Below are 23,681 nucleotides of genomic sequence, written 5' to 3' on the forward strand. Positions count from 1 at the left end.
AAAAGATAGTTAGGTTCAAAAAGGCAACCTGTCACCTGTCAGCAAAACATCTCATCTGAAATTTGTATGGCTTAAGAAACTAGAGAACATATTCTTATGGTGGAGGGAGGGAAGTGTCTTGAGCAGTGAGGTGGGAAAGCAAGTCGTGAGATAAAGTGATCATTAAAGTGGATGTCCCAAGTCCAAAGAAACAGGATGTGTAAATCAGCACCAGGGACACATCTTCAGCTAACCTTGCACTCTCCCCATTGTCAGTATTATTAATCAGAAGTAAAATGTTATTCCTTGCGAACTCAGTATGTTTCACAAAAAAATTTTAATCAAAGTCACGTGGTCCACCATCTGTACAAATAGGGCTAAAGATAACAAGTAGATTCTGGTTTGGCCTGTTTGGTCCTGTAGTGAGAACCAGGCTTCAGAGTGTCTTGTTTACTTGAAGAGGAAGCAACAGAGAGCTGGGTGTTTCTGAGATCCTGCCCAAACAGGGTTTGGCTCTTGGGGTGAAGCTGCATTGAGCACTGATTCCTCAGCCTGTTTCTCTGAACTTGAACCATAGATGGCTATCTGCTAGTATTTTGTCCCAAGGCTTTCTGGATTCATTCATCTTTACTGCCTGAGGTTTTGGGGAGAGTGGGAAGAAGTGGTTTTAAATTTCTTGAAAGTCATCTGTCTTAAGTGCAGGAGGCAGGGCAATGACAGGGCACTTCTCCAAGTTCAAGATGTGGCCTTGTTGGCATAGATGAAGAGGAGGTCTCAGGCATGCTCAAAAGTGCTGATTACAGAACTGTGTGTGTGGGTGCGTGTGTGTGTGTGTGTGTGTGTGTGTGTGTGTGTGTGTGTGTGTGTGTGTGTGTGTGTGTGTGTGTGTGTGTGTGTGTGTGTGGTCCTGGCAAGGGCCGAGGACAGGATGACATCTAGCAGACCCATCTGTTGAAATGACAGGGGTCCTGTCTGGAGCGGCTGTGAACCTCCACCTCCTGTGGCTAAGGCACATTAAACTAGCCCAGAACGCACAGCCACACACACCCTCACACACATGCATGCACACACTACACGCTCATTCCAGTGGCTCATAGTTACAACAGTCTGACCGAGAATGACTCCTCTCTCATCCTGCTGCATAGCTTAACTTGTAAACAAGTGACTGTGTCTGAGCTGAAATGTTTATAGTCTAAACTTATGATCAAGTGCAGCCATGTTTCATCATCCAAAACTGCGGGCTATCTCTAAAATTCAAAGTCACAAAACACTATCAGAGGCGCTGACATCATTTCAAGCCATGCAATAAAGCCTTATCTGCAGAGTTCAGTCTCTGAGATGGACGAGCCAGGCTGGCACTTAGCATTATCGCTCAAGTGTGCTGATAGCCATTGTAAACACCGAGCTGCCCGATGATGTCGCTGGAGTTTTTGCAAATGCATGAAAAGGGCGTCGACCTCAGGATAAACACACTGACTGCGTATACACTGTTGTAAGTGTAGGTGTCTGTGCATCTGTCCTGCATTAGTCCAGCAGGTTCTTGTAAACAGTTCCAGCAGAGCAGCTATGTGGCAAGAATGTAAAAGTCTGCTACAGCATGTCAGAAAGATAATAATTGGATCTTGTACAGTATATCAGCTCTGTCAGCTTCCATAAACTATTCAATTCATAGAAGAAGCGGCCAGGGGAAAAAAACAAAGCATTTTTTCAATATTTACACCACACAAGTTAATTTGTTTTGACAGAAACATCTGCAGGAAATCTAATGCAAGCTCCTTCTTAATAAGCCTTACTGTTAAAGAGGGGAAAGCAGAAATGAAGTGGAAAAAGCTTTTTCTCCCAAACCTCACCCATGCAAAGCCTCATTTGGGAATAACCACTCTTTTCGCCTCTGAAGAATTGTGGTTTTCTAGTCAGGGCACCACTGGTCTTGTTTCCTCGTTACTGTCTCTTTTTACTCTCATTTCCTGAACCAAAACATAATGGTGCAGTCTGTAATAAATCAATTACCCTTTTTTTCATCCTCCTAACATAAAGTTTTCCTCTCATCTAACAAGCGTCTTCTCTTTCTCTGTAATTACATAAGTTTTAAACCGTAAAAATCTGGCATAACATGCTATTTTTTTATTTCTTCCTGTTTTTCTTTAGATGTATCCTTGTTTTTTGTTTTGTCTTTTTAGAATTTCCGTCCCATCACCAGCGGATATGGCGGTTACAGCCGTAAACCCTCATACACCCCGGAACCCCAGTCCCCGCAGGCTACCCAGCCCACTCACCTGAATAACGGACACTCCAGACCCAACAACGGCCACAGCTATGGATACGGAAATGGAACCGGGCACGCTCCGTACAACAACCCAGCCGGACTTTATGCTGGCAGCAACGGAGACAGATCTCTGCCAAGCAAGATGGGGGGTCTCAGCCTCAGCACCACACATAGGTGAGTCAACCAATCTCTGGGTTCTAGGGGGTGCATGGAGAGTAAAACATAAACGAACGGGTCTTCAGCCGCATTTTCTAGTTTTGGCAGGATAAGTAGATTAGCCAATACTTACTCTAAGGCTCACTGTTTTCAGATTTTCTCTCTCCCCTAAAGGGAAATATGGAAATATATTGGTGTTTATACTGATTATTACAAACTTCAATAAAACAATACAGATTGGAGTAAATAAATAAAAAAATGAAGACACTCAACAACAGATGCACACACAGAAACAGACACACACACACACTTTGGATGCGTACAGATGGCCATGTGATCCGGAAAAGCCATTTGTTGTTGTGCATCCCCTCAAGCGGGCAATAAATGTGTGAGTTTAGTCTCCCAGTGAACATCCTCTCCAGCGCTCCTAGAATTCCCCTGGAGTGGGCTGTTAAACACACACACACACACACACACACACACACACACACACACACACACACACACACACACACACACACACACACACACACACACAGAGAGAGAGAGACAAGGACACATTTAAACACCATTTCAACACTGCCCATCTCCTGCCATTCTTTCTCTCTGTCTCTCGCTCAGTGTCACTCTCACTAACTCAGGCTTTCTCTCTCACAGACACTCATATACACACACACACAGACAGGCTGCAGTGAAGCGCTAACTTCAGACTCATGGTGGGGAATCCAGAGACAAACATGCAGTTACGTGTGTCAGGGCTGAACACATCTGTCAGCAGCCCTTCTCATCTCCCAGAGCGTTGAATGTATCAAATGAACGTGAGCCATCCTGGGAGGTTTGTGAATAACTTGATGGATGGATGAACATGCAGAACCATAGCTTTGGTGATTAAGACTTCATGCCTGTGGAATCATATGTAGAGAAAGTATACACATCTGTTTTTCCCTCTGTGCGTCCTTTTCTGTTGTCTCAGTTAAAGGAAAATCTTGCAACTGTCATCTGTTCTTTTATCTTTTTGTTTAGGTTACTTCACCTCCTTTCATTCCTTCCTCCGTCAAACATCACATCATGACAACACCTGTCTAAAAGATGTAGTGGCCACATTAGACTCCGCAGAAGAGACAAAATCCCACCCCAATGTTTTCTTGACTGATTACTAAAGGAAACTAATGTGTTTTTTTTTTTTCGTCACCTGTTATCTAGTCATCATCAATCACATTCCATTGCAGTAATACCGTATCTTGCTGTATCCTGTATCTCTCGTCTCCTTCAGCCCAGAGCCTCCCATACACTCCCCTGTGGGCCCTAATGGTTTCGACACACAGTCAGACGTCTACAAGATGCTTCAGGACTACGAGGAGCCCGCCTCTGAACCCAAACAGTCTGGCTCCTTCAAATATCTCCAGGGAATCCTTGAGGCTGAGGACGGAGGTAGGGGTTTCTGTGTTTGGGTGTGTTTGCGTTCCTCCATTATGCCTGGAGAGAAAAAAATGCATGTGGTTCCACTGCAGGCTACGCTTCATGCACGTCATGCCACTTCTCTCAGGAACAGGGAAACTACCATAACCAATAAGTGTATAGTGAAAAGCTAGAATGTAAATAATATAATAATCTCACTCGATTTGTCTGAACTGTTTTCAATATTTGTAATATTACCAGCTGGAATTTTAATGTATCGTACAGAGAACACGAGTTTGATCTTGTTTTCAGTGTTAGCAGGATTGGCTCTTTTAATCTCTCGTACAAAAACATATTTTAGATGATATCTCTGGTTTGATTTTGACAAAACTTTGCGGTGATTCGTCTTCACACTATAAGGAGTGATCAGCATGTACCCACTGATTCTTTTTCACAGCGTATGGAGAGATGACACTTTTTGCTGCTGTGGTGTCCTGTTGAATAAATTACACTAATTGACCACAGTGGAAGATTGAAAGGACATAAATGCAATACCACTATATGCTATGGATTGAATTTAGTGTGCTGTGCAATGGTGCATTTTGTCAGTGATTGGCCCTAATGGTGCCTGCATACAATTTTTTTTTTTTTTTTTTTTGACTAGAGGCCACACTAACACATCACCCACAAACTCATGTCCTCAAATATTGTATTTCTGTTATTCTGAAATAATATAATGTCAGCTAATGCGACTCTGATACACTTGGCAACTTCTGAGTAAATATTTCCTCCTGTGCAGATGAGGCTGACTCCAGCCAAAGGAACATCTTGCTCAGGCAGCTTCTCTGTGACTGTTTTGAACTCTTCTGTCTAACTGGCATAGTTTTCCTTATATAGAAAGGCAGAGACAGCAAGGATAGGGTTAGGGAGGGAGAGGGAGAGAGGAAGAGAGAGTCAGAATGAGAGAAAACAGGAGACGGAGGGAGCAGGAGAAAGAGCAAGTATTTTAAATAGGTCATGTAGGGATGAACAGGGGAGGGAAGTTTTGATAAGGCAATTTACTGCAAAAACAACTTCACAAAGGACAATAAAGTGAGAAATATGGTTTTCCTGTCTGCCTTCTGACCGCTTACCATTCCAACTTTTGAGGAGGAATCATGTGATGCTGACAGCAGCAGAGGAAGGATAATCCCCGGAACCAAAACCTTCTCTTCAGATTCCTTGTCACTAAAGCAGGGCAAAAGTTGTGAAGGTAGTAATCGAAAGCCAAGTGTGTTGGTATGTTAAAGTGGAAATAGCATGGGCTTCAGAGAAGTTGGCTTATGACCTGTTAGCACGGATAGCCAATGATTAATGTTTTTTTTCTCAACCTCAGCAACTACGGCTGAGGCGTCCTTGAGAAAGTCCTTTAACCCTTATTACTATTACTGGAGTGTTACCAGCTGTGAATGTATGAATCTGCAGTGTCAAATTTCAGCATGTATGCTTGGTAACAATTTCCATGTGTAAATAATGGTTTTAATGTGTTGTGGTGTATGTATTTTGTCATAAACTCATCAATGTGAACTCTTAATTCTCACTTACATTAGAGAACCCCCCTCCAAAAATTTAGCAATGGCTTTTTTATGCTCAGAGAGAGTTCACATTCTCTGGTTTGACTGATGTGGGTTTTGGATGCCAGCGCTGGTACAGATGTTTTTTGTTAGAGAACCTAATGATGGCTAATACTTGGTAGTAATTTGAACATTTTCATGCAACAAAACAACAAAAACTTGTAGTTAATGTGTCCTCCTGGGGCCCATTTACCAAAAGTTGCAAAATGCAAGCTGCGCCTTGCAACTTGAGATCATTTACTCTTGCTTGAATTTTGACACTTTTAACTAAAACCATACTTGCATCTCATACATTGGGGGGGGGGGGCTCGCAGAGACAGTCATTTGTGAAATGGGTTCCTGGCACTTTTTGCGTGTAAGCACGGCTCGCAAATTGCTTTTGTGAAACGGGCCCCTGATATTTACTTTTGACAGTGTATGAAACAGAAAAAACTTTAAAAAACTATTGAGAAAAAAAAAACCTATATCTCTTCTCTGAAACAATAACAATAATAGCACCAGTAATATACCCTGTGTATGACATCCTTGATATCTGTGATGTAATCCTGATATATTTAATAGTTATGATATATCTGTCTATTTAAAGAAACAGATAACAATGTTGACTCTCCAAATCATTATCTTTGGCCAGTACATATAACAATGCCATTCAAATGGAAAAGCCTCAGTTTCTCATATTTTACAATAAAGCGATGACTGATTTTCTTTGCCTGTAGAATATTACTTTCCCTGGGCAAGAGTGAAAACTTCCCTCTAGGTTATCACACCCCTGGGTCAGTCTTTGATGTGAGAAACCGACAGGATAATCCACAGCGCAGGGAACAGCGCTGACTGCTCCTGCAGTGAGGCCTCGGAGCGCCGCCAGACTGCTTCAAACTTCATTTAGCGCTTATATTACCCTCAAAGCAACGAGAGACGGGGACGGTTAAAGAAAAAGACAGATGCTAATGACAGACAAACGGGGATGGAGGGAGAGAGAGTAAGTAGCACTGCTGATGGATTAAAGAGATTAAAAGGAACCTCTGTTTGTCCGCTGTCAGTGGCCTTTCAGCTTGGGTGACTGACAGGTTGATTGACAGGCTAAGTCCTTGATGAAAGGAACTTTACGAACCTCAGGTTTACATCGGGATCATTTTAAAAAGCTACCTGTCTCTGCGTTAATGTTTGGCGCTGTCACTTAATCTGTGTGAGAGAATGAAATCCTGCCGCAGATGTTACCAAAGTCCGACCCTTGGTTGTTGCTTTTTAACTGCACATCAAAGAAGGAACAAGTCAAATTAACAGCGGAACAAGTTTGACGCTCAGGTTGAAATAAAATCATCCTGTTTTGAATGCATTTCTTGCTGTCAGGCTTTTAAATCACCATAGTTGGTCCCATTTTGAAGGAGCCCCCTGTAGAGGCCATTTTGACCTTCGGGGGCTTTTAAAGTTAAAGCAAACAAAAGTGTCAGTTTACCCAGAATTCCTTGGGCTTCACCATGATTCAATAGCAATGTCCATAGAAGAGGGGCGGAATGACTGTTAAATACTGATGGTAAGTTAGGGTGTTTAAAGTATTATCACCCAGATGGATTGATTATAGAAAGTTGTACCTATTGTATCAATATGAGGGTTTCTTTTTTTCCATAACATGTCAAGGTATTACCTAGTGATAGGCTAACAAATAAGCCTTTACCCGTGAACCGAACAATTTCTGTATGTTTTGAATGCACAGAAATCAAAATAGTTTCCTTTTGAATGTGAAGGATTGCTCTGTTGCAGATGATACTTTATGTTTTCCGCCTTCATTAATGATAATTTGAGGTGAATCTAAAGGGGAAGACGGACTTGAGATGACATGTCTCTTTAACAGTTGGAAAAAGAAATAAACATTAGTGCCAGAGAAATGGTTTTCCATCAGCCGCTGGGGTTATTTTTTCAGCAGATAGCTCAGCACAACAGTGATGAGTGATGGCCACAAAACCCAGTTTCAGTACATAGAAAGTGCTCAGGAGGGAAGCAAGCTGTGTCCTTTGTCAGAATAAGACCTCTGTGAATTAGGACATCCATCATCTTCTCTTTTTGATTGCCTTCTTGATTATGAAATTAAATCTTGAAATGCTTTTAGCTCACTTTGTCAAAAGAGCCATATGGGAAGTTAAATGGAATTACCCCAATGCACCATTCTGAATGTGATTACACTTCTCTGTAGTCGTGACCACAACACAGAGAGATAAAGTGATGGAGATAAACATCACATCAGTAATGTTCCCCTTTAAACCCACTGCAGAGAAATTTTATTCTGGTTATGAAGTTTTCAAAGAAAGGGAAAGGGAACATTCCATTCAGATAGTTTTTCCACAGGGATCAAAACGGACTTGAAAAGATACGAGATTTAAAGCCCTGGTAAGATTTCTGGTCCAGTGGGAGTAAACATGTGATCCCAATGGTGAGGGGGTTAACCCGTCAACTGTCTGATGGCACAGGGGAACTGTTCTTTTGACGGTACCTTAGGACTGCAACAAGACATTATTTTGGTTTTTTTCTTTAATATTCTGTCATATTCTTTAATATTTGCGTACTTTATAGAAATTCTAAAAAAACAGAACAAATGCCCCCCATTAGCTCCCAGTCCCCAAGTCATCGCTGTATTTACAGTGATATGAAACAAACAAAAGCGAAAAAACTCTTAGTATTAGGAAACTGCAACAAGGAAACATTTGGTTTTACTTCATGGTAATTCATTGTCATTGATTCATTTTCTGTTTAAACAGCTATTATGTTAGCACTTTCAACCATATTTTCCAATATTTTTTTCTCTCTTGTGATAATGTTTTTTCCTCTCTGATGTGTGGCATGTGGCATCTTAACAACACATTTCATCTGATCCCTGTGCCCATTTTCTAATTATATTTCTTTCTAAAACCCTTTTAAAACTCTTGCATAAATTGAATCCTGCACTACATGTGGTCAGGAACAAATCAAGGATTTTTTCTGCCTTCTTTGAAATGTTTTAGATACATAATATCCCACGACAGCTGTATAAACTTATATTATTACAGCTGTTTATTTATCTTTCGATATTGTGATTAGCTTTGCCTTAAATTCCCACCGGCTTCACACTCTGAACTTGACAGGTTTGAGTGGGGGCTAACATGAGTGTGTGACCGTTTTACAACACGTCTGGTTGATGTTAGTCCTAGTGTAGGACACACTTTGTGCTATGAATGTTGCGTGGGGTGAGATATGTGTTATAATCTGTCAACTTGCCACTGTCTGGCAAATAAAATGTGGTGTCTATCTGCATTTGGCAAGAAAATATACGGGCCCTAAGTACTTTGGCTATTTAAAAAATGAAGGAGCAAGACCAAACAGGCGCTCATTCATCCTGCATTTTTTTTCATTTCTGACTGTGGTCTGAAGACTTTTATTAGTCAACTTTCCCCCCTTTGAAAAAGTCACAAGAGCACTGCACATAAAAGCTTTTCCATTAGCGTGCATCATTAGGTATTAGAGACATTAATCCCAGGAATAACATACCCAGCTAATATCAGCTTTTAACACACCATGGATCAGTCAGAGGCTAACTGTTACTTAGAGACGGAAAGTCCTTTCAGTCAGGTGCCAGATGCAAGATAATTAGACTGTGGTTAGTGGCTGCAGTAGGTGGCCTGTTGGCCTGAATAGCGTCTCCTGGCACATCATCAGTGAAGTCATATACTGCAGCTCACGGCTGTGCCCCACTGATCCACCCTGGTGCACTCGGAACCAGAGGAGTAGCTCCAGATATCCAGTATTAAGTATTCCCCTTTAATGCATTCCAGTCAGGCATAACTAAATGTTTGATGGGTGGAGATGATCGCTCTCTATACTGAAACAATTGTCGGTGTTGCCGATTGAGTTGGTGTTTTCTTGTAAATGTCTTTTCTAATGTAGTTACTGAAAGCTTTTTACTCAACAGTTTCTCATGGCTAAAAAATTAGAGATATCCATGTTAAATTTGAAGGAAAATCTCTCAGAGCTGTTGTCATTTCTTTTAGCATTTTACCAGATATTTAAATTAACAAAGGAGAGGCATCTGGCGCTTTTGCGAGTGGGATGAATGTCAGATGACCTTGTGTCGTTCACAGATATCATGTGATTCTAGCACAGTGGTGTGATGGTTAAAGCTGGACTCTGTAACGTGGGATGTTTTCCCTGCCAGGTTCCTAGACGCCTTGACTGATGGTTTTGTACGAGGAAATACCACTACAGACACTTGAATGGAGTGCACAGGAAGGCGTGAGCGACACAGAGAGGTCAAAAAGAGGGGAAGGCATACAAGACAGAGAGAAAAAGAAAACTACATTCCTACCAGTTAACTCTGAAATTTTAGAGATGCTTGTTTAGCATGTTCACATCAATGAACCATTACCACCTTAATTTTGAGACATTATTATAATATTTGTGAATAAAAAAACATCTCCGTGAAGACTGATGGCCCGTTTTGCCCTTTATTTTCTATTTATAAATCTATTAATAAATTTCAAAAAAATCCAATGGAGAGGCTGAGTAAGAGGACAAGTGCTGGCGTCCTGTTTGTGAACGCAACTAACAAGGTTAATTTGAAATGTGATCTTAGGTTACACTAACAAAACAATGAAATTGACATTACCAGTGGCAGAAGATAGACGCTACCAGTTATACTGAGCATGAAGTCATCGTGATGGCAAAAAAAAAAACAATTTCGCCGGATGATGACTATGGGGATCTGGGCATTTGTCATCGTATTGATAGTTTTTAGTTTGCTTGGTATGGTTGTGAGGGCATTACCAGGTGGTTGCTAGGGTGTTCTTTGTGGTTATGTTTTATATTTTTAAAAGCTGTTTTAATGGAATCAAGTCCAAACTATTCAAAGTCTCACAAAGTCCTGCAAGTATGATGAAGTTGTGGGGCTTCAAAGAGAAGCAGGGTTTTTTAGCTCGACTCTGCACTCAGTTGCCAGTTGGGTACACCTAGCTACAGTTAATTCAGAAGTTAAATAAGAGAAACACCTCTCTCTTTATATTGACATACAGTTCAACAGCAACTGCATCCCCCAAAAGGATCATAAAGTTGAATTAAAACCTCTCTGAAACAATTTCAATAAAAACATTACAACATTAAAACCTTCATGAAGGTAGGATTTATTGCAGCACTCTTGTTTTAGATTGCAGTAATTTTAAATGGGTGTACCTAACAAACGGACAACATAAATCATGCTTTATCACAAATCATGTGAAGACCTTGTGATATATGACCACCCAAAGTAGCAACACAGGCGTCGTCAAGGAGCTGCATGTTTTGATTTGTCACAATGTTTATGTTGCCAGAACTTTTGGGAAAGTAATCGATCAAAAAGTGCCAGATAATATTCAAGATAATAGTTGTGTGTGTCGCCCAATAAGTACATTAGTTTGTAACAATACCTCACATGGATACCTGTACCGTGCCCTTATTCCAGCAGGTTAACACGCATCTGTACGGACGACCAGAAATAGTGAGAAACAGCTTAGTGGGTGTTGTAAGAAATACTTATCCATCTTTGTATCACTTACCAGCCTACTACGTAGCTGAGAATCACCATGCTCGAGTCTTACTACGTAGAACTCAAAGGACATTTCCTGCAGAGTGCAGCCAAAACCACAAACACAAATACACGCTCTCATGAACAGATTTTTGTATATTTATAGTTTGCATGCTTATTTTTAAGGTCTGGACAGTTTCCAAAGTTCCTGTATTTATTCTGTGTTTATTTTGTTATTTCTAGGTGTGTCCCCAACAGAGAGAATGAGAAACTTAAAGTCTCCAGTCAGGTCTCCAATCCCCAAACTGGGAAGCCCCATCCCCAGCCCCATGTCTGGTCTTCAGAAGCTACCCCAGTGCACACGCTGCTCTAATGGGATTGTGTAAGTATTGTACAGATCCTAGTTTTATTGTATTAGAAGAATATTAGAAGAGGACTATATACTTTCATAAAGCATCCCATAAAGTAAGTATGTGATTGTGTCTTAGTGGTGAGAAGCCTATGATTCTTTTTTTGGTCTTAAAGCGTAAAGATCACTCATTACATCCATTTTTTATGTAAAGCATTTTAGAGTTTCTCATTTATTTTTCGTTTCAAAACTAAGGAAAAATGTTATTTTTATATCACAGTGTAAAACTGAATGGTACAAAAATTATGGTCACTGTGGTCTACAATTGCAGACTACTGAAGCTACAGTAAATTTGGTACCGAAAATATAAATGATCTATTCTCAGATTTGCTGTTAAAACTATTTTAATCGCCATCTGGAAAGGATATTTATCCCACTTGTTCTCTCATGTGGCTTGTGGTCATAAAGTTAAAAAGTTTAGCTACGTGAGGTGAGTCAAGGTTCTTCCCTGAAACAGAGGGGTTAACTCGTGCAGGTCGACCTGCACCCACAGGCCTTTCACAGCTCCTCAGAAAAATCTATCCCCATGTGTCATTTAATGATTAAACCGAGCCACAGTACACACCCTTTCCCACGCACACCCGCTGCATACACATGCCCATATGCCCATATGCACATACAGTGCATATACACAAACTTGCACTGAGCATTAAGCGCGCGCACGCACACGCACGCACACCTATCTGCCAAAGCAACCACATGCACCGGTAACCCCCCCCCCTCTATAAAAGAAGCTGTGGGTAAGCAGTGATGTCATCAGCTCACTTGACTCAGGAACAAGAGTGCATTGTGGGAGCTTGTATGGCATAATAAGGCTGTTATGACCCGGGAGCATTATACAGCTTTAAAAAAAAAAAGTAAAGCGCACCGAGTCAAGAGTCTGTTCTGCCACTGGTGTGGTTAGATGGGGAGAGGGTGTAAAAAAAGAAGCAGGCTTATGACTGAATGGTCGCCGATGAATGAACAACGCCCTTGACGACTGCTGTCACTGTGTGGCCGAGTGAAGCAGTGAACGTCGAAATGAACTTGCGTTGATCAGTAGCTAACCAGCATAAATAAAAATGTACTGTTCAGCTCCCCAGTGTGACTGTATGAACATGCGTAACCTTTTTTGAAAACTTCACTGGAATATGGCATATGATGAGATGTATACAAATGTTTTCTTGGTTACAGTTGCCATAAAGTATGATAATTGTTGATTTGCATAGATAATGGGAAGTTCAATAAGCAACTGTGAGTCAGTCACAAGCAATTCGTCCTTACTTACTTCCTTTTAAAGTGTTCTGCTTGATATTCTGTCCTCTGCAATGACGATGATTCTTGCAGTCAGCCTTTTAAGGCTCTGCATTTTGCAGCTTGATCGTCAATGCATCATATTCCTACTATGCATTCATCCTTTTTTTATCCTTCTCGGTGGTACAACCCTATGATGTTGGCCTATTTTTGTTTTGCTTTTCCCATACACTACATACTATATAAGGCTGTGTTTTCCTGTACCCTGTTAATAAAAATACAATTCAGATTCAGACTGGGAGTCCAGCAGGACACGTACCAAAAAGCCACAAGAAGAAGAACTAGAAATCGACTGACTACACTCATATCAAAACAACCCTCTGCTTAATTTATCTCTCATTCTCTTGCTGGATTGTTTTTCATTCTGCAATCACCCTTTTTTGCATCTCCACGGTTTGGTAAATTACTTAACCTACATACAGTACATGTGCCATAACTTCAAAGCCTTCATAAGTCTAACACACACTATGTCTCCCTTTGTGTTTTCATCCAGCGGCACCATCGTGAAGGCCAGGGACAAGCTCTACCACCCCGAGTGCTTTATGTGCGACGACTGCGGCATCAACCTCAAGCAGAGGGGCTACTTTTTCATCGAGGACAATCTGTACTGTGAGACCCATGCCAAGGCACGCGTCCAGCCCCCAGAGGGCTACGACGTCGTTGCAGTGTACCCCAACTCCAAGGTGGAGCTAGTCTGAGACAGAGATGGGGCTGGTCATACTGTAATATAACTGGGAAACCAAAATATGGGAGAATGGGGCTACTGAATATCCTAGCCTACATTTATTAGGCTCTGTCAAACCAGAATGTCAATCTTGGATCAGTTTTGTCTTTTGGAGAATCCTATGAAATTTGTGTTTCGGTAATATTCTCGTGTATATTGAGAATATTGAAATATGTTGAGAATAAGGCTCGGGTCTGAAGAATATCCCAAAACTCACTCTCATTAAAAAGCTGACATTGCTATGTCCCAATCTGACAGCCTTCATCTCTCAATCAGTGAGTTTACATTGAATCCTAAATACAAGACAACCAGTTATGGTCATATTAACAAAACAGTGTTCATATGCAAGTTCGTATCCACATCACAAGCACAGCATAATACCAGATTAATCCATGTAACAGAAACAAGAAACAGGGCAGATGCCTTGAAGAAAAAGGAATGAGATGTTCATGCAGCTTTAAATGACTACACCAGCAGCCAGCTATCTGTTTTTCTAACCAACAGCATATCGCTTTATTATCAGTAAAATTTCCAATGTCCCAGGACAACCCCCACTCAAGCCTTAACTGTAGAACTGTAGAACACTAATGTTTGTGTGATATCACAAGAGATTTTGGAGGTGATGGGATTGTTTTGCTGTGATGAACTGTGCAGAACAGTGGGTGTTTTTTCTGCCTTCTGACTAGTTTTGCATTTAGCCATTATAACGACAGTTTCCCATGCAGCATACTACACTACAAAATTGTCAGTGTTTTGGAAAAGTCATTTAAAGTATAGTGATATATTGTTTAAGTTTTGGTTAATGGGTTTAAAGGTTTCTCTGTCTTTTTAACTATGTTACAGTTAACCATTATACTCCTGTTGCAGTTTACTCCATGTATGCAGTTTACTTTTCAGACTTTCAGACATAGTTTTTTGGGCTTTCTATGTTACGAAACTGGGGAACATCTCTCTTCGATTGCCACTTTTCATTCAAACTTTTCAGTTATTCGAAACAATGAACAATTATTCATCATATGCAGATCAGGTAGAGGTATAATTGTGAGTGGCAGGAATGTGCGTCAGTATGCTTTGGGGTGTGGGTTTACTGAACTATAACCTATAGTGAGAGCCTTCGAATGCAGCTATGCAAGCACCACCTTCTGATATGTAAACAAAACCCTGCAGGAGACGTCCTCAAATCTCTGTGAGAAACTCTAGAACTTGTTTAGAATCAGTTTAAGAATTTCTCCCAGCTCTGATCACAACAGCCTCAATTTATATTCAACAAATTGCAAAAAATGAGGCTTTAACAACGACGCAACTTAGTCCAATGCAGTGAATGCATGCAATGATGACATATTGAAAAAAGAAGGTAAAGTGCTTCCGGCTCATGCACCTGACTGAGAGAGGAATTTCAACTCTCACACTGAAGAATTCAAGTTCATACAGACAAGAGCAGAGTTCACGGGGTGTGTTCATTAAAAACACACCAGGTTAACACCAATACGCCCTCTGCTCCTCATGACAACTTTTTAAAATGTTAATGTGCATTTGAGACAGGAGATACAGCCATAGAAAACTGTTAAAAACTCGTAAACTGGGACTCGTAAACTTGGAATTTTGGACCCGCTACATAGATGCATGGCAGTTACTCTTTGAAAGATGGAAAAGACAGAAGTTGGGCGTTTGCATAGTGTTATTCCCTTCCTACTATGAATTCAGATTTCTGGTCAAATGAAAGATATTTCAACATTGCCTCTGAGAGAGGGGGGAACAGAAAGGGAGGGAGTAAGGAGGGGGTGAGAAAGAGAGTTGAGGGGACGGCATGTATTTTCTTCTCTTGACAGACATTCTCTCTGCAGGAAGAAAAAAAAAACGTGCCATTATGACTGCAATATGTGGCCATCTTTCTTGGCTTATTGTGAAGAGTGAAGTAAACGGGGTGGAGAGTGATTTTATTCTTAATTTTAAAAATGATTCTAACAAAACTACTTTTGTGAGTTGAAATGAGAATGAGGATATGATATTTGCAGTGCTGATATCCATCTTTTTTTTTTTTTTTAGATATCAACAATGTTGTGTAGCCACTGGTATGCCATCTATACCAGTTTTCTTGTAAATTATGTGAAAATTATACTGCTACGACATTGTTTCTTTGGTATTGTACATATTTCTTTTATCGTGATCGCTCTAACATATATATAACATGTCACTCATATGCCTTTGCATAGCCTGTGTCTTAAAATTATTTCTTTGACACAAATCCTCTTCTTGTGTTTAACTTATTGTTCTACCAACACATGTTTTTGTTCTGGATATTCTTATTTGCTTTTTATGTCTAGGATCTAAATAAAATGAGAAGTGCATCACCATGACTTGATCGTTCACTGGTCTTAACTGCAGGATTTCCAACAAAAAAAAAAAATGTTGAAGAGCTGCACTGTGAAAAACATATGGTTTCATGGTGTTGTCTCATACAACTTTATTGCCCGCGAGAAGAAGTGTGTTTTCTCATGTTGTGAGGTAATACACACAAAGTCTGGCTCTGTTCATTAAAATAAAACTAATGGGGCCTGTTTCTGGACAGAATATAAATTCAAGCAGGAGTAGGTCTTACATACGGGTCCACTTCCACTTAAATGCTTCTGCATGTTACTGGACTTTGCCTTTTGCTTGCTCCTCTTTGCCTTTCGTTCCTTCCTGCCCACCGACTTTGCCCCTTGTCAAGCCCCATACCTGCCCTCGTCTGCATTATCTTTTAATACGGATGAATCGAGTCCTATGTGTTCTGAGCCCATACATGACTTTCTGAAACACATCTTACATGCAGTAGTAACGTCTTGACAGCGGAGTCCTTGACTAAGTTAAATAAGATGTATTTCAACCATCTACTTCAGTCCTCATTTGTAAGAGCATCTGCATACAGCACTGAGCTAATGGTAAAACTGCAGGTAATTATAAAAATATGGAGGAATTGGAGGAGTAGAAACAGATGAAACAGTAAAAGTTCTAAACAAAAATAATGTTTATGAACAGAGCTCTAAAATTGTCATAGTGATCAGGAGCCTGAGAAAAGCTTGTCTAGGTTTTCCTCTAGGATGACTGCTTTTTCTGTAAAACGTAAAGTAAAACACTATAAAATAGTCATGCAAACAAGTTTTAATCTGGATTATTGAGTTGATTGCTCCTGTCAATAACTGCTTGTCCAGTTAGTGGTTCTTGTAGGTCGTCTCTAAAATGCTGCAGGCCACATAATCCATACATCTCCACTGACAGGCATCATACCCTCTCATATCGGAAAAAACTAATATGCACTTTAACCTAGAAATAAGCTTAGTGCCTGTCTGGAAAACGGGCCAGTGGTGTTGAAGTACTCACATCATTTTTTTTACTGATGCTTTAAACACTTCAAATGTGTTGATGTTCAGCACGTTTCTGGCTTTTTGTGTTCCTGTATGTGCATCAGGAGCAGAGCAGAATGGCAACCTGTGATACACACAGTTACAGCGCATGGCACAGATTCAAGGGTATTCTTGTAATCAAAACCAGGAGGCGAGACGTCACTTCATACCCCATTAAATGACTTTGCACCCTCAGTAATAGCTCATTCAACACCAATGATGAATGTGTGCAGATTTTAAGTGAAATGTGAAAGAAATCAGGGTGAGATAAATAGACAGGCCTTTTGAAAAGAAGAGGGAGGTCGAAGTAAACAAAGCGCTAGTGTCTGGACCGACAGTTAGTTATTCTTCCGAAGTGTTTTGTATAATCAGCGTTTGCATGTGGGAAACATTTGCTAATGTTTCCCACATGCATGACACTCTGTCAGTCCGAAACTGAACTTAATGTTGTTAGGCAGCTCATGTAGGAATTTTCTTTAGAATTGGAGCTAAATTGGAGGCCAAATTCAGTTGACTCAAGTTGTATGTACATGTTTGTGAGAGGGTTCTGATACACAAGTCCACATACCTTAGAAATATACCCACGTCAGGGGGAAAAAAAAAAAACTCTTGGAAAAGGTGCATCATTCACTGTGCTTTCGGTTGACCTTTGTGAAGTAAATATGAAATTAACTAATCTGTTGTGGAAGAACTTCACTGAACAGACCCACGCAGTGAAGTGGAAGCAAAACACTGTAGGCAATGAGAGATACAGAGAGAGGAACTGAGGCTTTGCTGCATGGAAAGAATTCCGCCTCTCTCACATCTATAAACATTCAGTCCACTTTAAAGATAAACACTTCAAGTTGCACAGAAACAGAGCTCACTTTTTGCTCTGCAGACTGCAGCATCACCGCTTAACCACCTAGTGCAGTGTCCATCACGCCTGTGAACACTGACTAAGCAGTTTCTTTCAGATCACTTCCAAATCTACCAACCGATCTAACCAGAGACAAATTCTTCGCAATTGGCCTGCATGGAATAGATTAACTGTATTGTGTGGTCTTTCTCTGATTTATCTCCACATACTTCTCTTTGTTTAGTACGTGCATTTGTTATGGTGTAAGTAGTCAATAACAAAAAGTATTTTAATTTGATGAGGGGATGAAAAAAGATCACGCTAAATATGCACAAACCTCACTTGGCCACGCTTGCAACTAAAAAACACAATAGGTTTGTAGACAAATCAAGTCAGACTCAATGTCTTTATATAGCGCAGAAATACCTTAACATATAGAAGATGTATTCTTTATTCGTCAGTTTTATCCAATTTGTCTTTATACTTCTGCAGGCTGCACATGGAGTTCTGCCTCAACACCACCTCTACTTAAAAAAAGCCTTGAGATGGAAATACTAGGTGCACAACCTTACAGCACTGTGTGTATGGTTAACAGGCTTGTTCTCTGCATTCCCTTTGGTAAGAATGCTGACTCTGTGTATGCTGCTCCAGGACTGACCGACAGCTCAGTCTGCTGATATAGCTAATCATCATGCGCGATCCACTGCTTACACCAAGTTGCCATTCCTCATTCTCATCACTTTTTCTCCCACTTTCTCTCACTCTCATTCAGCTATCTTCTCTCCGGCCCCGATTTGTATCACAACGATGTCTCCCTGACAGACTATTCTGTTGAAAAAAAGCTATTTTCAAATCAAAAACTATAACAACGATTTACCTCCTTTGTGTTTAATGACAAAAATACCTGATCTCTCTATTTATCTCTCTTATCCGTGCACCTCCTTCCAACTTTATGGAGCAGCCTGTTCATTCCAGGTCCGTGGCTCCATATGGTACCAACCTGTTCCCTGTGACAGCCGTGATTTGTGGAGCCTTAGTGGATGAGCGCCAGCTATACCTGGATATAAGAGTCTGTACATACAGCAGAGCAACATTCTAACCATTCCTTCTCAGATATAAATTGAAAACATGTCCCATAACTCAAAAGAACCTTATAAACAACAAACCTTGATTTAATTGAGTAAAGATTCTTAGAGAGTACAGTATTGAGCTCTGTTAGAAGAGTTTTCAGTTGACCATGAAAGAGTCTGGAGATAATTTCTGTCTAGGTTTATAATAACACTGGCAGTTTAGTGTACATTACAGGGCCGACAACTTTGTAACCAAGAACATTTCTAATGGCTGTGGTGTAACTGACGCAATAATGCAAGTGATTTAGTTTTATTCACCATACATGTCAAAAAGAAATGCCATGCATCTCACGCGGGACAGTAAAAACCATGACCTTGGTGTAGCTATGAAACATGGAGAGCCCATGGGGTGTGTAACATTTCTGGGTTCGTCTTTCTGTTACTGCAGACTCTGGTTGGTAACCCCACAGATATGGATAAGCTTAACGGTGATTCCCCTCAAATGAGACAAAACACTGACATATAGAGCCACAATGCTTGCACAATATTTGGCACAAGACAAGGCAGCGCACAAAGGCACAACGTGGTTTGGTTATCTTGTCCTTGGTATAGAGTGTGAGCATTTGTCTTATTTTTAATTATTTTTTTGGCCATTTTTACAAATATACTGTGTTTGTGTAGCTTGCTGGAGTGTCATCAGAGTAAAATCTGCTGCTTCAAAATGATTTTTGTGATGAAAATGCAGCTTTTAAAGCGTCGTTTCCTTGTCTCTCACGATTGCTTGCGCGCTACGGACAGAATCATCAAAACTAACCTAGAAAGATTGGAATGTGACTTCTTTTATTCACGCATGAATCACGTAGAAACATATTACGGAAATGTTACTAGGTCCTACATACAGTAGGCTGGTTGCAGGAGTGACTTCTTTTTGATTCTCGCTTCTTTCATTTAAACTTGGCAGCAAGTCTGAACGGGGGTTGTGTTTTGTCTATTTATGGCCGCAGGTGTGTGTATTCTTGTATTTCTTCAATGGGGACAAAAACTACACACAAGGATGAAAAAGTGCACACATTTTGTATATAGAGTGCCCTCATGGTTTGTTTGCAAGGATTTCTGTGTATATCACTGGTAGCCCCTTGATCCTCCTGGTGTTTTGGTTGGCCTTGTGAAGGGATGAAGCTCTGATTGAGCCTCGCTTTGATTCTCATTAAAAGGGGATTTGGAAAGAGACAGTCTATGATCTTGAGACACCCCCAGGATGATCACAGAGTTGCTCAGCTCTCAGACGAGCAATAAATTCTAGTGAAGTAAATCAACAGGTGGCCCTGAAGAGGCTGGTGGAAAAATAATGGCACTGAAGCTGCCAGAATAAGGGATTCATTGTCCCTGGGGTGAGTAAAAGTGCAAAATCAGTACAATGTGCAAGAAATACAGTTTTCCTAAAATGGATAAAAGAAAGAGACAAGTGGAAACAAGTAAGGGTCTGAGAGGCAGAAGTTTGCCTTCATCTGTGCTGATCCATTTTGATTCCTCACCAAGTGCCCCACAAATTTCTCAGCCACTCAGTCCCTATATTTTTGTTTTGAGTGAACGTATTTTACCAGAGCATAACCTAATTCAACTTAAGTGGTTTTTATGTTCGCTGAGGAGGTTAAATTTTCAGTCCCATTTGCTTGTATGTTTTACTAGGAGAACTTCAAATCAATAAAATGTGGTGGAATGTAAGAGCATGAGCCAAGGAACAAGTAATCCACTTTTGAACACTTTCATTAGTTTCTCATTGAATGAAAAAAATGATTCAGCAAATGTATTGTATAGAAGTCTCACTATGGATGCAGATTCAAAATCCAGATTAAACTCATCAAAATATTTCCTTACCAAACTTCCTTACTTCCTTATCAAAATCAGGTTACACATTTATGTTATTTGTGCAGCCATGACAGAGGTATGCGCTTTGAGTCATTTCTAGTTTAGGTTAGCTCCACCCTGAACTTAAACTGCTTACACTGAGTCTTGAGCTAACACTTTCATATGACAACAGCACAAAATGGCGATCCCATCGTGATGTGAAGAAATATATTGTGCTTGGAAATTGTTTCAACAGCAACTGTCATTTGTTCCGAAGTTTGTGCGAATTTGACTCAGACTGTGACAGAATCCACACTGCTAAAGATGCACAAACAAGAAAGGACTTAAGTAAACTAGCATTGGAAAAGAGTTATAATGTCAGTCTTTCAGAAGACCTATTTTATTTTACAGTCAATATTTATTCATGATGGCATTGTTAATGTTGTACAGAACATGTATTGTATCTGCTGTAATGCAGAGAAGGTGTCCCCTCTGAGGTCTTCTGTTCACTCTAAAGAGTGTTAACGGCCAAAGTGGTCTTCATCAAGTCAACAGCAAGAGGTCACTACAGTGTCTATTGGCTTTCAGACACATGCAAAACATCTCAAGTCTGTTCAAATAAAAGTGGATTTAACAACCAAACAGATGGTTCATGTTTTAGAGACATTTCTCTTCTCACCAAAACCTGGCTCTGGATGAGCTAAATCGAACAGAAAGTGATGATGTGTGATGAGGATCAAAGCAATTTGAAACAAACTAAATAAAAATAGTATTTCTTCCTTAAAAGAGACTTTGCTCATTTTGATCAGACATGAGGAGTACCCCATGTCAGTTTGAATTCATGAATGCTTTTATGATCTTTGTTTCTGTAATTCACTACATGACAAAAGCATACTTTCTGACACCGAAACTGTGTGTATGAATCAATACAATTCAATCCAAAATTAGGAATAAAACAGACACATTAGATAGGTAAAAGCTCTTCTTTGATGAAAAAACCATTTCTACTAAAATTTAAAAGGAAATGGCAGTATAAGGACTTGATAAAACATCATACCCTATGATGTGAGAGGAATAGACACTATTCCTAGGCATGGAGACGACTGACAAAAACTTTCACATTAACTGCTTCCATTAACGATATTCGCATGCACAGTGGTTTGCCAGCTGCTGTTTTCTCTCAATGCCTATTTTTTGAATGTTGCAATGAAAATTGAAGGTTGTCAGCTAATACACTGTGTCGGCATACTGGGGATTTGAACCTTCAACTGTACCTCAAATTGAATAATGGACTAGGTGGACCTCTGTACCCCTCCAGTGAGCCAGGGACACTTAGAAGAAACCTGGTTCTGGTCAGGGCTCATAATTTAGGACATTTAGGGAAAGTTAGAGAGATAGGGACAGGAAACAGGAAAGACAAGTTAAGCTGAACCAATCACAATAAGCCAACCAAAACAGTAAACAGATGTCGTCAACTTTAAAGAAATCTCTTGTCTCCCTGACTGTCTCTATCTTTCATCCTAGCCATTGGACATTCTCCTATTTCTTTCTGTCTGTACTTTAACAGTCTTCTTAATGACACAACTGAAGCACACACATTCCCACATTCTTCTCTTTATATACCCCTCTCTATCCCGACAATACCCGAACAAGAAGCAGCGACGTGTTTCAGTGGATGCCATAGTGACTATATGAAAAGTTCCACAGCAGTTAGCACTATAGGACAAACACTGTCAGATGCAAGTGTCAGCTCTCTCTCTCCCTTTCTCTTCATTCTTCTTCCTCTTTCCTTCCTCTGGGCCTCTCATCCTTCCAAGACTTCTTAAATGGAGTGAAAAAGACCTTCTCTTCTCCAAACAAATCAGTCTGGACCTCATGAAGCAGGCGAACAGGAGATAGAATCGTCTGAGGAGCTAAGGATAGAGCAAGGAGAGTCATAATTCTATCAGACAGAGAGAAAGAAATGGGTTCCAGCCTGTCTACTGGAGTTATTTGTATTGCTGGCTTTGGCCGTGCACTATGAATCACATAAACACTGACAGGTGGGACAGTATACATCTCTTAACTTCAACAGTCCAGAGTATTACATTGTAAAACTCTTTAGTCATTATTTAGGAACTCATTTAGTACATTAGAGCAGCCAAAACTGTGAGACCTTTTGTTTATGGATTGGTTTCTCCAGCTAACATGCCACCAACATCAAAGCAGGTTTTTCACCAAATAAACACTGAATCACTTTCTAAAAGCATGAACACCCATGCCAAATTAAATATACCTAAAACTGTCCTCTGGCCTTTGTGTACTGCATTGGACAGCAGACCCTTAAACCCATGGATGAATCTAAACTAATACTTTATTTAAGTTTTCACTAATACTTCAGAGATGTACAGTAAATGTTTTTACTAACCAGCAGATGTATTAGGAAGGAACTTCATACAAACACATTATTTATGTGTCTCATATCTTTCCTTTCTGCTTGATGTGAGTCTCTAGTTGTTTGTGGAGAGGTGCACAGCTGTCAACAAGGGTCAAGGTTAGGACAGGATCTAGCTTAGAACACCAAAACTATCAGCTCACACACACACACACACACACAGTTTATAGTTATCCACCCCTGTGGAAATGACAGGGATTGTGTAATTATAGTTGTGTTAATATGACATAATGTTCAATCCATCGACAGATGTGCGGGGGCTTTCTGCAAACCGCCTGGATGAAACCGTTTAGCTACAACTATGTCACTAGCATGATTAACATGATTTAATCTCCATATTCAGATTTATGAGTCAAACTTGGAGCTTAAAAATTGATTAATGTGCATTCAAGAGTGAAGATTTCACGTTCTTCTTCCAATTCACCACATTAAATTGAGATTTGCATGTGACAAACTCCACTAACCTACTTGGATTAAAAAGTAGGTGAGGCTCAGTGCACCATGAAGGCCCAGATTGTGTCCCATTGGTTATCAAACACAAACACACTGTATCGAACTAACTTTAAAGTGCTTTCTCATGATGCTATAATCTAAAACAAATATAAAGAGCTATTTGGAAAATGTTTTTTACCCATGTGTATTACCTTTGGGTAAAAAGCCACAGATTTTTGCAAATGAAACAGCAAAACCAACAATCATTGAGTTCTCACTGTAAGCTGTGCCCTGAGGAACTGGCAACCACCCAT

General features: G+C 40.2%; 1 protein-coding gene across 3 annotated transcripts in view; it reads left to right on the top strand.

Annotated features, from left to right (window-relative positions):
• The window catches only part of pdlim4 (PDZ and LIM domain 4), a 45,827-nt gene extending 30,108 nt beyond the window's left edge, over positions 1–15,719 (top strand). For all 3 annotated transcript variants that reach the window (XM_040150006.1, XM_040150007.1, XM_040150004.1), the window contains exons 4-7: positions 2,160–2,419; positions 3,675–3,832; positions 11,180–11,318; positions 13,132–15,719. In XM_040150006.1, the coding sequence (XP_040005940.1) occupies positions 2,160–2,419; positions 3,675–3,832; positions 11,180–11,318; positions 13,132–13,336 (762 nt within the window). In that variant the 3' untranslated portion in view covers positions 13,337–15,719. The remainder of the gene's footprint in view (positions 1–2,159; positions 2,420–3,674; positions 3,833–11,179; positions 11,319–13,131) is intronic.
• The last annotated feature ends 7,962 nt before the right edge of the window (positions 15,720–23,681 follow it).

This window comes from Xiphias gladius, chromosome 17 (assembly GCF_016859285.1).
Source record: "Xiphias gladius isolate SHS-SW01 ecotype Sanya breed wild chromosome 17, ASM1685928v1, whole genome shotgun sequence".
NCBI classification, from domain to species: domain Eukaryota; kingdom Metazoa; phylum Chordata; class Actinopteri; order Istiophoriformes; family Xiphiidae; genus Xiphias; species Xiphias gladius.